Source organism: Ambystoma mexicanum, chromosome 2p (assembly GCF_040938575.1).
Source record: "Ambystoma mexicanum isolate Mex_15411 chromosome 2p, UKY_AmexF1_1, whole genome shotgun sequence".
Lineage (NCBI taxonomy): Eukaryota > Metazoa > Chordata > Amphibia > Caudata > Ambystomatidae > Ambystoma > Ambystoma mexicanum.
This window is the reverse complement of record NC_090923.1, coordinates 518,407-535,270: the sequence shown is the minus strand read 5'-3', so window position 1 is coordinate 535,270 and position 16,864 is coordinate 518,407. Positions and strand designations below refer to the sequence as shown.

At 44.8% G+C, this 16,864-nt stretch overlaps 1 protein-coding gene across 1 annotated transcript in view; it reads left to right on the top strand.

Annotated features, from left to right (window-relative positions):
• Nucleotides 1-16,864, top strand: part of LOC138566118 (zinc finger protein 585A-like) — a 201,506-nt gene that overhangs the window by 47,876 nt on the left and 136,766 nt on the right. Inside the window, exon 3 of the mRNA XM_069643115.1 lies at nt 4,232-6,586. Within this exon, the coding sequence (XP_069499216.1) occupies nt 4,759-6,586 (1,828 nt within the window). The 5' untranslated portion in view covers nt 4,232-4,758. The remainder of the gene's footprint in view (nt 1-4,231; nt 6,587-16,864) is intronic.

Genomic DNA, 16,864 nt, shown 5'->3' with positions numbered 1-16,864 from the left:
AGCTTTGTAATATCTTCCTAATGTAGCTGAGTTAAGTTTCCTATTAATTGTTTTGTGAATTGCGTATTGTAAGTGCTTGATTTTGCTTTGCGGATTAGTAGTAGCTGTTCTTGATATAGTCGTCTCCTTGATCAGTCTTAGGATCGCATCTGCTTTGTCAGCTGTGAAGCCGAGTGTGGTTGCTCTATTCTCTGTAAGATGATCAATTTCCTCATAAAACATGTTAGGGGTGCGTCCACTCAAAGAAATACACAGATGTAATTTATAAGAGTGGGGGGTGTGCACAGCAATTTTTTCAATGTATTCCTTAATTATTTGTTGAATTTGTGTCTGCGTGGGGTGCAAACCCAGTAAAAAAGGTGACTCCGTGAACAGCACTCCAAAATAGTGAGAAAAGGGCCATGGCTAATGAGCCAGCAGTGTGGGCTGCACTCCCTAGATAATACAGATCAGCCATGACCTAGTAGGGGTCACAATTATATTTATATTTTTACACTGTCCTATGCATCTAGACAATATTCTGATGAGTTTGTTCTATACGAACTATGTGTCAACATATATGCACTATTTTGTTGGATATTCACTTCACTTTTCCCACCCCAACATGGCTGTCCTGAACACATGGTCCAGCTCCATGGTAACCATGAGTTTACATTTACAGGAACGCACAACTACAGACTTTTTTGCTGTGGTGTTGGCGTTTCACTGCAGGAATGCGATTTGAGTATTTCGAACTCTATAGTTATACACTATTCTATTCACAATATAAGGCATGTACACGTATTAAACGAGTGCTGATTTACACCTAGGACGTGCATACGATTATCGGCACAGCCAGCAGGAAGAATTCGTACAGTGCCCCGCACGAAGTCTACATAATGCCAAACCTTTGGGTAAGATGCACTTTATACTGTCATCTAAATACATGATAGTGACAGACAAGTTTTACATTTAGCCCTTATTAACAGTGACGAGCGGACACAAAGATAGCATAGCTGAACATTCTTTCTCCGTGGATGACGGAGACTCCTTCACAGAACGTAAGCTACACTTACTAAGTATGTCGGTCAGTAGAGAGATTTTCAATATAGGTAGATTATTCACTCTACAGAACAAATTATGAGTCAGTTACCATATGTACAGCATTTAACAGGACTTTTTTTACTTTCCTTTTTGGTGCACCGCTACATGGGTACTCCACAATACGTATGTATATGCTTCATATCGTTTCAATATCCATTTGTTATTTGGGGTAAATGCATTGAATAATGTGAATTTATTTGAATAGCGAGTTGCGAACACACTGAATATTCTGACGAAATGGAAATATTTATTTTAATTTTAGTTTTACTTTGGTTCTTTCAATATCATGATTTCGAGCTTCTTGATAAAGATGGAACCGGCCCTGATGAAAGACTGTGATGTACGAAATGCATGGGCCCTTGTCTAGGCAAAGTTGAAAATAACGACAATTGAGTAAAGAGATTGATTGAAGAATAAATCACAACTGGTGTGAAGAAACACAAATCAGTGTAATTTATCAAGATTAAGGAAGTCAAAAAATATATTCATATGTTTTTTGTCATTTGGGAGTGCCGCTAGCTCATTACCAAGGTCCTTTTCCCACTAGTGAAGACAGTGGCGATTTCTCCTCTCCTGGTGAAGGGATCAACTCAATGTCACTGCATCTCGTCGCAAGGCAGAGGAAGGCACAGCAGCAGTGCACCCATGAAGTTGGGCGACACGGTGCCCATGTGTACACGGGTTCAGGCATACTCTCCTAATTCCAGACCTAGGGCACCTAGGTGTATGAAACACGGCTAGAGAGTGCCTTGGACCAGTACTTACAATCTCCAAAGTCTCAAGAGTTAACTCGAGGTGGTGGCAGGTCCGGGGCAAAGGTCCTGCGCAAGCTGGTCAGTTCACTGGTTGGCCCAGGGACACATCCGAAAAGGCTCACTTGCAGGTAAAGGTGGAGGTGCTGTGAATAGTTGTTCCCACTATTTAAATGGGTTGAAGCGCCTTTGCAGACCTAGTTCGATCAGAGTCAGAAGGGTCCTGCGGGACAACAGCAGGCTCATGGTGCCAAACTTTCCAGTGAGTCACCAGCGGTTCCTTGACTCAGCTTCTTAGCTTCAGGATGCATGGGTCCTATCCTAGGTTCAGTGAGAACTCAAGAGATTGACCTGGTGTGGGTGTTTGGGCCCTTATATTATCCAGAAACTCCTTCGTGCCAAAATGAAGAGGACCCAATGAGAGACCTGCTCACATACAGCCATGCCAGACGTGGACCAATCACGGACCGCGGTGGTCCCAGTCATTCCCAGCACACCAGACTCTCTGGCACCCAGGATGTGTATTGGAACTAGACAGTCCAGCCCACATCCTGGAGGCACAAACACAAGGCATGCAGAAGCCTGCGAAAGGTTGCAGTTTCGTGGGAGAATGCATGACCAAATAAGCACTGGCCCGTGTCAGCTCCACCTGGGGAAGGCAAAGGGACAAGATGGCCAAAGGAAAGAACAAAAGATCTTGTGGAATGGCTATTTTGGGGCCAAGCCACTGTCCAAGGCCAAACGTGGTAAACGCGATATGGACCGAAAGAAAGGGTTAAACATATGTGAAATTAACAGTTGTCAACAGCTCTGTCCAAGGCACATCTGTAGTTCAACATAAATCATTTGAGGGTGTCTAGGGCCTTAGAAAATGAAATGAAAGGAAGACCCCCGCGCACTATACTGTAAGGTACTTTCTGCACTGGTAAACATGTTGCACAGAACTTGCAACAAAGTGAAAGACTAAGGGAAACCAAGTCTCCCAGTACTGACTGTCTTCAAGGGCATGTCATTTTCCACATAACAAAGTGATCGAAAATTCAGCGCAGTGCAGCAGAAGCCTGGGCTCCACTGGCAAAAATCAGGCTAAGATGGTCCGACAACAGCAAAAAGTTGGGGGGGGGCCCAACTGGAGGGAAAATTACATGTAAATGGAAATCTTTCCTATCAGCGTGCACACGCACATACACGCACGCAAGTACATACATTGTATTTCTTGAAGTTGCAAGAAGGGGAAGCCAAAAAGGGAAATGATTGCATCGGTTCTCCTAAAACTACTGCTTGGGTCCCATACCGGAATGCTCATAGTTTCTCATATAGTCTGTCACACAACGAATAATCTAGGACTGTCTGACAGACAGGCAGACAACTGGCGGCCCGCTCATCATGGGGTGACTAACTATGCATACTATTCACAAGTACATAAATCTTATTCCAGGATCTATGCCATATAGGACACAAACAACTGGTGTGTAATCAGTAAATGGTGCTGATCTCTTCTTGTTTATTTACAATGTTGGGGCTGCATTCCCATTGGTTACTGGAGATGTCATGAAAGCAATCCTTGCTCACAGTGCAGAGGGTACAGGGGCTGCTGAGATGCAACCTAGGGTGCAATAATCAGAGTCCACAAAAAAGGGGGGTCTGGACCGGGTTATGGGAAATTGGCAAGTAACAGGCCCATTTACACCAACTCAACAATGAAACCGTGTTTCTCCCCCCTCCTGAACGCTATCCAGTGGTATATTTAAAAGGCAACAAAAGTAGTATCCCTTTGGCAAATTATCTTCAGTACATGGCAATGGGGCATATGTATAAATAAAAAAGTAGGAGGGGAGTCTACCGTACAATTTGCCTTATTGCTTTCTATCAGTCTGTGTTTGGGTGAATATACATTTGCCTAAATGTAAGACAGTAATCTGTGATTACAAAATAGACAAACATGTGCCCGATTGGTGTCAAACTGCTGACCTAGTGTCAAACACCTGCCTTTATCGTTTGTTTATGGAAATGTGGCGCTTTCAAACTACTTTAGTCATGTCTGAATAAATAAAATGGTAGAATGTATATGCACGGCCCTGATCATTAAAGTTCCCACTTAAATTGTGTTCACCCTGTGTTTCATTCTCCTATTCTTGGATACTAAAATGGTCTTCGTAAAAATCAATTCCTCTGTTCCTGCTGCATTTGCCTCCATCAGATTATGTTATCATCAGAGAACCACTACTCTGCCGTCTAGACTTTGTGTCCCCAATAGATGGCACCCTAGTATTCAAAGTCTTATAAGCTATTGTGTGAGTAATTAACTAGTGCACATCACTACTACTGAGAACCAGTCTGCCTTTTACATGTGATGCCTGTGATTGTGTTGAAACATTCTCCTTTTATTTTAACAGGTGACTGATGCCCCAGAAATACAACCGCAGTGATTGTTAGATTCTCTGGACTAATGCAGTGGAAAGCGTCATTATTAGAATATGCAACTTCCAAGCACCTGACAAGTGTGCAAGTTTGGATTCCAGCTGTCAGGCTTCTGTCCATGCAACTCCTTCCTGGTTACATCCAGTAACCAAGCTTGTTTCTTCTGTCAATCCTGGGGTTGAGGGATAGTGGGCATGACAGCCACAATGTTTGATGTGCAGTAAGAAAATACATTTTTTTTTACTAGTATTCCTGATAACACACATGTGAGTGTTATTTTATATGCATTCTGAATGTAAAGGTAGTTTCTAATGTGACTGGACAAAATGTATCCTTGGGCTGAATGTTTTAAAACTTTCAGTCAGAGGAAAAATCGTGTTTGTCACCAGAAATGTTCTTTACACGAGAGAGCTCATTTGTGCTCTGAATTTGGCAAAAGATTCAGTGGGACGTGTCCTCTTATTTAGCACCTGACACAATAAACTGACAAGAAACCGTGCACATGCACAGAATAGGGGAAAAGTTGCCATCTCAAGAACATAGATATTGCCCACGTGCGAACATGGGTGAACAACCTTATCCGTTCACTGAATTTGAGAATAGTGTCCATTTGCATGATACACCTGTCTGCCCCCAAACAATGCATACAGGTGAAACACATCACCTGTGCACTGAATGTGGGAAAGGGTTTGCTGGGAAACAAGATCTTACTCGTCGCCAGAGAACACATACAGGTGGGAAACATCATGTGTGCAATGAATGTGGGAAAGGGTTTGCTCAGAAGGGAGGTCTTATTCACCACCAGAGAACACATACAGGCGAGAAACCTCATGTGTGTACTGAATGTGGGAAAGGGTTTGCTAGGAAGGAAGGTCTTATTAGCCACCAGAGAACACATACAGGTGAGAAACCTCATGTGTGCACTGAATGTGGGAAAGGGTTTGCTCTGAAGGGAGCTCTTACTATCCACCAGAGAGCACATACAGGTGAGAAACCTTATGTGTGCACTGAATGTGGGAAAGTGTTTGCTCAGAAGGGACATCTTATTAGCCACCAGAGAACACATACAGGTGAGAAACTGTATGGGTGCACTGAATGTGGGAAAGGGTTTGCTAGGAAACAAGATCTTACTCGTCACCAGAGAACACATACAGATGAGAAACCTCATGAGTGCACTGAATGTGGCAAAGGGTTTGCTCTGAAGAGACGTCTTATTCACCACCAGAGAACCCATACAGGCGAGAAACCTCATGTGTGTACTGAATGCGAGAAAGGGTTTGCTGAGAAGGGAAGTCTTATAACCCACCAGAGAACACATACAGGTGAGAAACCTCATGAGTGCACTGAATGTGGGAAAGGGTTTGCTCTGAAGGGAGATCTTACTATCCACCAGAGAACACATACAGGTGAGAAACCTCATGTGTGCACTGAATGTGGGAACGGGTTTGCTCAGAAGGGACATCTTATTCGCCACCAGAGAACACATACAGGTGAGAAACTGTATGAGTGCACTGAATGTGGGAAAGGGTTGGCTGGTAAACAAGATATTGCTCGTCACCAGAGAATACATACAGGTGAGACGCCTCATGAATGCACTGAATGTGGGAAAGGGTTTGCTGGGAAACAAGATCTTACTCGTCACCAGAGAACACATACAGGTGAGAAACCTCATGTGTGTACTGAATGCGGGAAAAGGTTTGCTCAGCAGGGAGCTCTTATTCGCCACCAGAGAACACATACAGGTGATAAACCTCATGTGTGCACTGAATGTGGGAAAGGGTTTGCTCTGAAGAAAGATCTTACTCTTCACCAGAGAACGCACACAGGTGAGAAGCCTCATGAATGCACTGAATGTGGGAAAGGGTTTGCTCGGAGACACGATCTTACTCTTCACCAGAGAACACACACGGGTGAGAAACCTCATGAGTGCACTGAATGTGGAAAAGGGTTTGCTCAGAAGGGACAACTTATTTGTCACCAGAGAATACATACAGGAGAGAAACCTCATGTGTGCACTGAATGCGGCAAAGGGTTTGCTGCGAAACACGATCTTACTCGTCACCAGAGAACACATACAAGCGAGAAACCTCATGATTGCATTGAATGTGGGAAAGGGTTTGCTCTGAAGGGAGCTCTTACTAGCCACCAGAGAACACATACAGGTGTAAAACCTCATGAGTGCACTGAATGTGGGAAAGGGTTTGCTGGGAAACAAGATCTTACTCGTCACCAGAGAACACATACAGGTGTGAAACCTCATGAGTGCACTGAATGTGGGAAAGGGTTTGCTGGGAAACAAGCTCTTACTCGTCACCAGAGAACACATACAAGTGAGAAACCTCATGAGTGCACTGAATGGGAAAGGGTTTGCTTGGAAACAAGACCTTAAGCACCACCAGCGAACACATACAGTTGAGAAACGTCATGTGAGCCCAGAAATTTCGTGTGCAGAACATGGAAAGAGCTGCATTGTGAACAGTAACCTTATTAGGCACCAGATAAACATGTGTGAGGCATGATTGCAGTGTAGTGAATGTGGAAAATACTCCAGTGTTCTCATCTGCCAGACGAGAGGACATGTGGTGAAGTCCCCTCTGCAATTGAAGCTTCAGAGAGGAGGTGGTGATTCTTCAATGGGCCTGACTTTGGCATGGCTATTTACTAAAACTGTGAACTTATCACCACAGCTGTTCCCAGTTTCCTTTGGCACACAAATGGTGGCTGAATATGATTGGTTGAATTCCTGCTATTTCAAATGCAGACCTTCTGGAATATTCTAAAAGGAGACTTTCTGTACTAAGGTACCCATCCTATACAACACTTTGCCTAAGGAACTCATGCAGATTAATGTGCAACAGCATTTTGAAAAAGTTTAAAGACTCAGTAGTTGAATCAATAACTATAGACACTCTTTGGATTTATTTGGGGAACTGTCCTATGAATTATTTTCTAAGTGGCCACCTAGCACTAAATGAGTAGTCATTTGTGTAGATGGTGCAAGAGAACATATGCAGATGAGAGCCCGCGTTGGTGAAGTGATTGTGGGAAACCTTTCTAATTCTCTTGGACCTCTCTGTTTGCTTTGACGCCATTAATCATCAGCTCCTGCTTAATCTATGAGATGCCTGCACTGGGATTCAGACTTATCCTTTGTAAAATCCTTGCAGGATAATAGAACATTAGCGGTTACGATGCTGCATTTGATATCAGAGTCCCTTATTAACAGGATGATCCTCTTCTGCTTATTTGGGAGCTCAGCAAAGGTATCACTATACCAGCTGTCTGATAACTGTGAACGAGTGAATGGTTTCTCAGTGACTGACCAGTATATATTGGTTGTTGGGGTTGCACCGGGCACTTGGCATGCTTCCCTGACATTCCTCCGAGCTTGGTGCTCACGCCATCTGCCTGTGAGCTCTCACTTGTATCTGAGATGCTGTGGCTGGCAGCAGTTTATTCCCAGATTAAAAGAATAGTGTGCTCTAAAATATTATTGGCTAAAAAGATGGCCCATAATCAAAAATATATCTAAAAAATATTTTTAAACAAAGTCCCTATGTAAAGTATTGAGCAAATGAAGCTCAAACTCAAAAATGTGAAGCACTAGGAGGCATCCATTTTGTGAAATGGATGCCTCCTGTGCTTGCCCATGCGGCACTAATGAAGCAAAAGCCAGCCAGCTGTAATAAACAAAAGCTACCACTGGGTGGCTTTTGCTTCATTGGTGCTGGAGACCAGAGACTGCAGGCAGGAAAGCTGCATCTGGGTAAGTGCTTATTTCTTTTTTTAACTTAGCACTAGCTGCAGTTTTCTTTCCAAGTTTGGAGGAGCATGGAAAACTTAGAAAGAAAACCGCAGCTTTTAAAATGTTGTATTTATGTTTGCGGTGGCTTCTGCTTGTAGCCCCCTGGGCTCCAAGCGGAGGCTACCGCAAACATAAATACAACGTTGTATTATTTGAAAACGCTGTGATTTTCATTCCAAATTTCTCGCGTTCCTCTGAGCCGGGGGAGCCCGAGAAACTTAGAAAGAAAAACCGCAGCATTTTTAAATACAACCGCGTTCTATTTCTGCCTGCCATGGATTTCACTTTCAGTCTCCTGGGCTCCCCCAGGGTAGCCCAGGAGACTCCAAGCGAAAGGTGCCGCAGTGAGAAATGCAACATTGTTGTATTTGCAAATTCCGCTGTATTTACAAATACAGGAACGTTATTATTCTGACAGCGGCGGCTTTCGCTTGGTGTCTCCTGGAGCCCAGGAGCCACGGTCAGAAATACGTTCTTGTATTTGATTTCCGTGGTTTTCCAACCAAGGCAATCACAAATACAACAACGTTGTATTTGTAATTGCTGTCCCTTTGCTTTTTGCCTTCATTTTGTTTTCTGTGCTTCCCTGGGCTTGGGGAGCACCGAAAACGTAAAATGAAAGTGAAGGCAGCCTCCTCAGCTCATGCAGCTCTGCTCTGGCTGCCGTAAACAAAAGCTCCCAGTAGGGGGCTTTTGCTGCTTGTTTAGTGCCTCCAGGGCAGAGCTTAACATGAGCTGAGGAGGCTGCCTGAAATGGCAAAATGGATGCTCCCATGTAAACGCTTTGAGCCTCGTTTGCTCAAAAGTGTTTACATAGGAACTTTCATTAAAAATATGTTTAAAGTATGTTTTAGACTATTGCCCATCTCTTAAGGCAATTTTAGAGCGCACTATTCCTTTAAGTTGCTGCACAATAACCTCCCATTTCTTAACCTTCATACTCACTTGCTATAGCCCTCATTATTTCCAGACGTGACTATGGCGATGCCATTTATTCTGTGCACCCTGGCATATGTGACTAACTTCAGGTGGCACAGAACGTGCCAACCTGCTTCTTTCAGGTGTTCAGAAATGTGACCATATCACTCTGGTCTGTTACAATCTGCACTGGCTAATGCGAGAGGTCATGTGACCGCTCATTGGGTTTAAGGTGCTGTGTCTATCCCATTGTGTACTGTATGGCACACTTTCCCCCTTTTCTGCAGTCCATCCTTCCACCCTTGTCCTGCCTGTATTTTTAGTTCTACCCCTCTAGACGAGGATTTCTTGTTTCAGAAGGTAACCAGGTGGTGTAGCTTTTTGGGTTTTAGCTCCTCCTATCTGGAATGCCTTCTAAGAATGCACGCCACCACAGACCATGTGACCTTTGGATGAATAAGTACCGTAGAGAAAGCTTTCTTAGTTTTTTTAAAGAAGGCATCTCTTAATCCCAGCCCTACAGATAAGCGGTGTATTGATCACATTTACTCCCCAAGAATTTTCAAACGCTCTCAATGTAAAAGTAGCAATGCTCCCAGCTATAACATCGGAAGCAATGGGCACATAGCTGCCGGCTTTCCTGATTTCACCCCTCAGTTCAATGGATATGTTCAGCCCGGTGATACCAGCCACGCTTCACCACTCGGAGGTGTTCTACAGGTGTTACTGACTGATATGTAGAGAAACTCTAAAGGAAGAAGGCATATTTTCTTTTACATGAATTGCTAGATACAGAGATGCGTGAAAAACAAACAATTACATTTCTTTCAGCTTAAGTAAAAAAATTCTACTGAAAATGAGAATCCTACTTTTACACCCCCATAAAGTAATATTACTTTCAACTTCACAACATATGGATTAAAACATTCCACATTGGAGCCCTCCTTAATACACTGGGAGAAAGTTGGATTCTCATATGGCTAATTAGACTAAGCTTGGCAACACACATGTGAAAAGGCTTTGGCAGCACATTCTGCGACACTCCACTCCTTTTCCCCTCAGGACCCCCTCTAGTGTATTACACTATTGCCCATGTCTAGTGGAACACTCTTCCCCTCAGGACCCCCTCTGGTGTATTACACCATTGCCTATCTCTAGTGGAACCCTCTTCTCCTCGGGACTCCCTCTAGTGTATTACACTATTGCCTATCTGTAGTGGAACACACTTCTCCTCAGGACCCCCTCTGGTGTATTACACCATTGCCTATCTGTAGTGGAACACTCTTCTCCTCAGGACCCCCTCTAGTGTATTACACTATTGCCCATCTCTAGTGGAACACTCTTCCCCCTCAGGATTCCCTCTAGTGTATTACACTGTTGCCTCTCTCTAGAGGAACACTCTTCCCCTCATGATCCCCTCTAGTGTGTTACACTATTGCCCATCTCTAGTGGAACACTAGTGGAACACTCTTCCCCTCAGGATCCCCTCTAGTGTATTACACTATTGCCTGTCTCTAGTGGAACACTCTTCTCCTCAGGATCCCCTCTAGTGTATTACACTATTGCCTGTCTCTAGTGGAACACTCTTCTCCTCAGGATCCCCTCTAGTGTATTACACTATTGCCCGTCTCTAGTGGAACACTCTTCTCCTCAGGATCCCCTCTAGTGTATTACACTGTTGCCAAGACTCTTCTCAGGATCCCTTCTGGTGTATTTCACGGTTTCCTATATCTACAATATGGAGGTGCAGTTACATAAGCGGGAGGGTGAAGGCCCTCTGTCAAAGCACTGTCTTATAAGAAACTGGCCTGGTGTGAAGGGCCTGGGGAAGAAGTCAAGAGTTCCATTATATTATGTGGACGTGTGTTTTAGAAAAGTGACATTTTATGAATAGAGTAGAAAGGACACATGGAATAAATTGTGAGACAATGAAATCCATGAAAACATGGAAATGAAATGGTGCCTTTCTGTCTGAAATGAACGTGTTTTGGGTGTAATGATATCATAGCCGTGCTCTCTGAATTCTGAGCAGGAATAGTGGACACAAATGTTTACCAAATTAAAGTAATCCTGGAAAACTGACAAGCTGAATTTAAACGTTACCCACTGGTATTCACACATTGAATGAAATGCTGATTAAAAGAATATTGCACTTCAGCCAATATGTTGCTGTGTTACATTACAAATAAATCTTTAGTAGAACCTACATTTGTATGGTAAATCTGTTTATTTTCTGTCTTTACTCTGGAGTAAACTGATTCCTGTAACAGAGGCGATTGATGTGTTCTAGGTAGTGGGTGACTGTCTTGATTTCTTTGTTAGAATGAATGTGATTGTCAACTTTTTAAGCGTTCTTATCATGTTTGTATCTCTCCGAATTTTCCTTGAGGCTACACGATTCTGACTGCAATAGGAATATTGGTATATGCAATGATCAATTCAGCCAATGTATGATATGATATTTTATTTGTCAATGCAAGGGAGGGGAACGGGAGAACACATAACGACGATCTTACTAGGCCCAGTGCCATCGAGTACACGCAAGTGCATGGGAAAGGGAACAGGGAAAAACTGCATGGAAGGGGGAGATTGGAAGTGCGGAGTAGATAAAAAAATAATAAATAGAACATGGAGGCAATAAACAGTGGTAGTGCAGCCGGCAAGTGCTGTGTTTAAGGCAGCAGACTGGGTAAGTCTGATAAGGAAAAGTGGGGGGCGGGGCTGTATGGGTACAGATACAGTCCCCAGTGCAAGGAGTGGCCAGGAGGCAGTGCAGGATGTTAGCAGGGTGAACAGGTACCTGAGCCCAGGGGACAGAGGGTGGCCAGGTGCACAGTGCCAAGAGAGCAGCAAGGGAGAGGGGGAGCAAAGTCAGAAGCAAAGAGGAAGGTCTTGAGGTTCTCCCGAAACCGGAGATGGTTCTCCTCATGTTTTAGAGTGGCAGGGAGGCTGTTCCAGAGGGAGGCCCCAGCCGAAGAAAGAGATCTACCCCCAGCTCGTTTCTTTGAAAAACAATTGACCCGCAGGGAGTTGGAGGTCGAGGAGCGAAGAGCTCGAGTGGGGAGGTATTTGCGGAGGGATAGCTGAAGGTATTTTGGCCCCAGGCCCCAGAAAGTCTTGTGTAAACATGTACACAGTGTGATTTGTGCTGATTGGACATTGGGTGCTCTGAAAATACAGGGGAAGATGATGATGATGTATTATATTGTATTTGGTTATTTTTATAGCGCTCTTCCCCATTTGTATGACCTCAATGTGCTTTTACCGGAATGGAACGCCCTCCGTGACCGTAGTCCATATGTCAAGGAAAGTTAGAGGTTTAGGTTAGGAGGTGTGTGTGTGTTATATATATTTTTTGTTGGACTTGGGTGGCTGGCCTGGCTCGACTAAGCAGCCTGAATGGTCTAGGCATGTAGGAGGGCGCTGTTGGAGGTTGTAATGGAGAGCTATTGTTGAGAGATTCGGTGTGTGGCTGGCTATACTGAATTTCTTTTTGTTTGTAGTCGCTGTATGCTAGTGGCAGAGGTGTTGAGGTACGTCTGGTGTTTCAATGTGGACAGTTGTATGTGCTGCTAGACCGGAAAGCCTAGCTGTAGCTGCATTCTATGGTGCATGGGTGCTTGGTCGTGCCTGCAGCCTGTGTCCACATATGTGGTGTAGGTCTACATACCGAAGGACTTCAGGGATTATACACACTGTGGCCTTCGGAGTTGTATGGCTGGTGTGATCCCCGTTCAGAGCAGACGGCGGGGTCTTGTCATTCATGGTCTCTCGGTGAAAAGTGTCCTAGGATGCGCCGGGCATGGGTGGGTATATTGCGCTGTCTTAGTGATGGGTGTGGGCTTCCATGGGCTATTTATCTCATTTTTCGTGGTCTCTCTTGTGGAAGGTTCTGATGAGTGGCGGGTGCAGTGGGATTGTTGTAGGTGTGCCACAGCGAAGGCTGCTGGTTTACCTGGAATAGTTGTTTACCAACCTTTTCCCACACAGAGGTGCTAGATCTTGAAGTCCAAGAACCCAGAGTATGTGTGTGCTAAAACCATGCTGTAGTAGGCTTCCCAAAGCAGGTCACCTTGATCTGCTCATTGTGTGTACTCACTGGATGAACAAGTTACTTGCCACTGGTAACGTTCTTACGACTGCATGTTCTGCCCACCTATTCCTTATCTTAAGATATTTCCAATATCCAGCTTAGCTGCTTCGGAAGAGTTTTCCAGCAGAGGGCTCTGATCTTGATGTCCCTCGGAGGCCTCTGTCTCGATGTCGACGTCACTGAAGGCACACATAGTGCGCGCAGCGTCCGTTGGCTTCAGTTCTGTTTTTACTACAACTCCTAGGTGTTGGCACTCCTCTAAAAGCACACCACTACTTCCAGGAAGGACAGAAAGTGCGATAGGTGAGGCAGAGGAGAAAATGGCACACGATGGAACACACAGAGAAGGGTTCAGCGGCTACTTATGGCAGATTTACCACTATCAAATGATCAAAAACTACTGTGGGAAGCACTCGCAGTTCTGGCTGCACCCCTGTAGTGTATAACTACTGCAGGTGAGAAACATTCACACAAGGCTCATTAGATCCAACTCTCCCTTTTTAAAAATAATGTAGATTTTTGTATTAGATTTTTGTTTATTTCAATGTTTTTGCAAGGCATCCTGTGTTGGCCAATGCATTAGGACTGGGGAGTCCATCTTCAGGGCCTCTCACTGTGAACAATTATGATACAAACAAATAAACGTATGATGTGTCTCCTCCACAGGAGATAATCTTTTAGAAATAATACTACCATTGTTCAACAACATGCCTGTATGCATGTCATATGACATGGTCTATGTTGGTAAACAGAAAAAAAGAATATAGAAATAAATGCCCTGGTGTGCGTCAACTGTTTGTAAAACCAATTCAAAGTGTACATAATCCAGAATTATATGGGATATATAAATATGCAACCAGGCCTGGTTATGCAGCAGTAAATGGGCACCAGGAACCTTGTACAGATCCAATTTCACTAATATTCAAAGTAAAAAGAAACTGTGCTGCTTCAGTGTGTTCTGGCCTGCTGATCATGATGGCACCTGTTTTGCATTACGTTTGACTTTGTGATCAAATACCGCCCGGCCTCACGGAACAGAAAAGCTGATGCCTTATCGCGTTCTCCTGAAGTAACTGCCATCTCAGCGTTTCCTCTGTCCAAATTCCCAAACTCCATCGTGTGGCAAGAGATCCGAGTGCAAGCCCATCCCTAAGTACTGGAGAAGCTGCCTGTGATACCATTAGAGGGATTACCGTATGTAGAGGACAGGCGCTTCCTTTCTATTGATAAGGTGTGATTGAATGCATTACAGTGGTGTCAGGATTCGGTCAGTGCTCCCCCCAGGAACCAAGCAGACAGGAGAAATGTTACACCAATGGTGTTGGTCGCTGGGTGTGCCTCAATTCTGTTGAGGAAAATGTCTCGTCCTGCTACGTTTGTTTTCAGGGACAAAAACAACTGGGGTGACCCATGGGGTTTTAATGAACATGCTCATACCCCAAAAGACTTGGGTTACGATCATCACAGACTTCATCTGCGAATTCCTGGATGTGCGAGGAATAAAACCTGCGTGGGTTGTGGTGGATGTATTCATCAAGATGGCTCGGTTCATACCGTGCAAGGGACTGCCTTCCTCCCCGGTCATAAACGATTTAAAATGTATTTATTTTCAACACATGTTCTGTCTTTTTTGGTCTACCAGCCATTATTATTATAATTCTATTATTATTATTATATCTCAGCTGGAGGGTCACAATTCATCTCAGGATTCTGGAGCGCACTCATGAGGCTACTGTCGGTGAATGCCTGGTATTCTGATTCTGTTTCACTGGGAAGGGCAGTGTGTTCTCTTGCTCTTCCCCGGTGTATCAGAAGAAAAATGTCTACCGTAGGGCTCCAGCCAACAACCTCATCGTCCCACCGTCTGACAGCTGTGAGAAGTGATGTCCTATATTTTAGGTGGTGTATGAAGGAACAGATGGAGTATTGGGCTTTGCGCGCCTGCAATTTGTGGTGCACTTGTGGCGCTTTTCATCTCTAGACACATTTAGCATTTAATATTCGCTGTGGGATCAGCGTGATTATTTTTGTCTTTTTATCTGTGATGCAAGGGTGCATATTGGAACTATTGGTGCTGCTAGTCCCCCTGGCTTTCTCCTTGCTTCCAGGGGCTCCCATTTTAAAATGGCCGACTGTCATGACCCTTGCCCCTGGCCCTTACTGGCAAGTCAGCCTTACAGTTAGGACCAGGTCAAAGGCCTTAAATCCTCATCCAAGACTCTCTTGGAGTCAGTCCTGGCGCATAACCATCATGAAGACCAACATTAGAATGGGACTATTTACTTGGGATTATTTAACTTTTGGGGGGGGGGGAGTCAGCCAACATGGAGGCACAAACATAGCTCAGTTACAAGGAACTGAGCTATGCGGTCTAGTCTTTTGGGTGTGGCAGGCCTGGGACTACTTTACCTGGACTACTTTGGTTGTGGCAGGCCTGGGACTATTTTACCTGGACTACTTTGGTTGTGGCAGGCCTGGGACTATTTTACCTGGACTACTTTGGTTGTGGCAGGCCTGGGACTATTTTACCTGGACTACTTTACTTGAGACTATTTAAACCACACCCAAACAGCAGAACATGCTTTGCGTGAAACCAAGGACCTGCAGAGAGAGAAAGAACACTGCGAAACTTACCTGCAACAGGATCCGGTCTTCAATCCATCGCTGACTTCAGGTCCACTCACCTGAAGGTACGAACTCCATCATCTGGCACCGCATGCATCCTGGAATACCATAACCTGGAAAGAGGAGAAAGAAAGACAGCATTAGTAAGCGTTTACTCACGTTTCCTCCCATTGAAGAAAGCCACACAATTCCTACCTGGGTAGTCATCTCCTGGTCAGTATCATTGCTGGAATGTTACGGTGCTCAGCGAGGAACATCGCAACCTGCAAGGAGAGAAAAGACACAGGTTAGCAATATAAAAGGCGAAACAGCGCCGTGCATCGCGCATTACTCACCGGACAGCATCGCGCACACTGTGCTTTCATCTACCGGCCCATGCTCATCTTCAAACTGCATGACAACACCAAAATGCCTTTCCATACCTAAAAGGAAAGAAGCAAGACATTATTATTCGAACTAAGAGCAACATAAAAACTACATATAAAGACTGTAAAACAGCAAATCTACGGAGTCGCAGCAGGCCTGGATTCCCACAGGGGGCTTGACCAGTGAAGTCACTTGGTCGATGCTCGCTCCCCACATCTACACGCCCCTGCCATGAGGAGCAGGATGGAGAATCCACCTTTTACAATATTAAGGTGAGGAGAAGGCCCAAGGGGGTGGAAGGAGTTGAGGTCAAGGGAGGTGGGAACACATAAAGACAATCTGGTATTGAATCCAGCTCTCCTATATTGCAGACCCATCTTTAACCAGAGGCCTTACCAAGGGACCGGGAGAGAGTTCGAGGGTGCAAATCATCCAACCAGGGCTGGGTGGCGTCCCCGTGGATACCAGATGAGCGTAACAGAGATGCCATCTGTCTTCCAGCAGTGGCTCTCCTGCAAACCCTACAGTCTTTGTGATTGGCCACCATGGGGCCTCATAAACCCAATTGGTGCCGGCAAGCCGGCCCCTAACTATGGCCCTCACCTAAGGCCCTGTCTGTGCCTGTCCGGGCCAAGGAGGGCCTGGTGGTCCTTCTCTGCACTTTGCCCCCTCTCAAAGTATGATTCTACCTCCAGACGTCATGACTGCTTCTCCATTGACATCGGACCTATGGATCACCACGCTCCATGCACACTTACTAGTGAGTGATGGCTGAACTATCTCTTTGCCTGCTCCACGAAC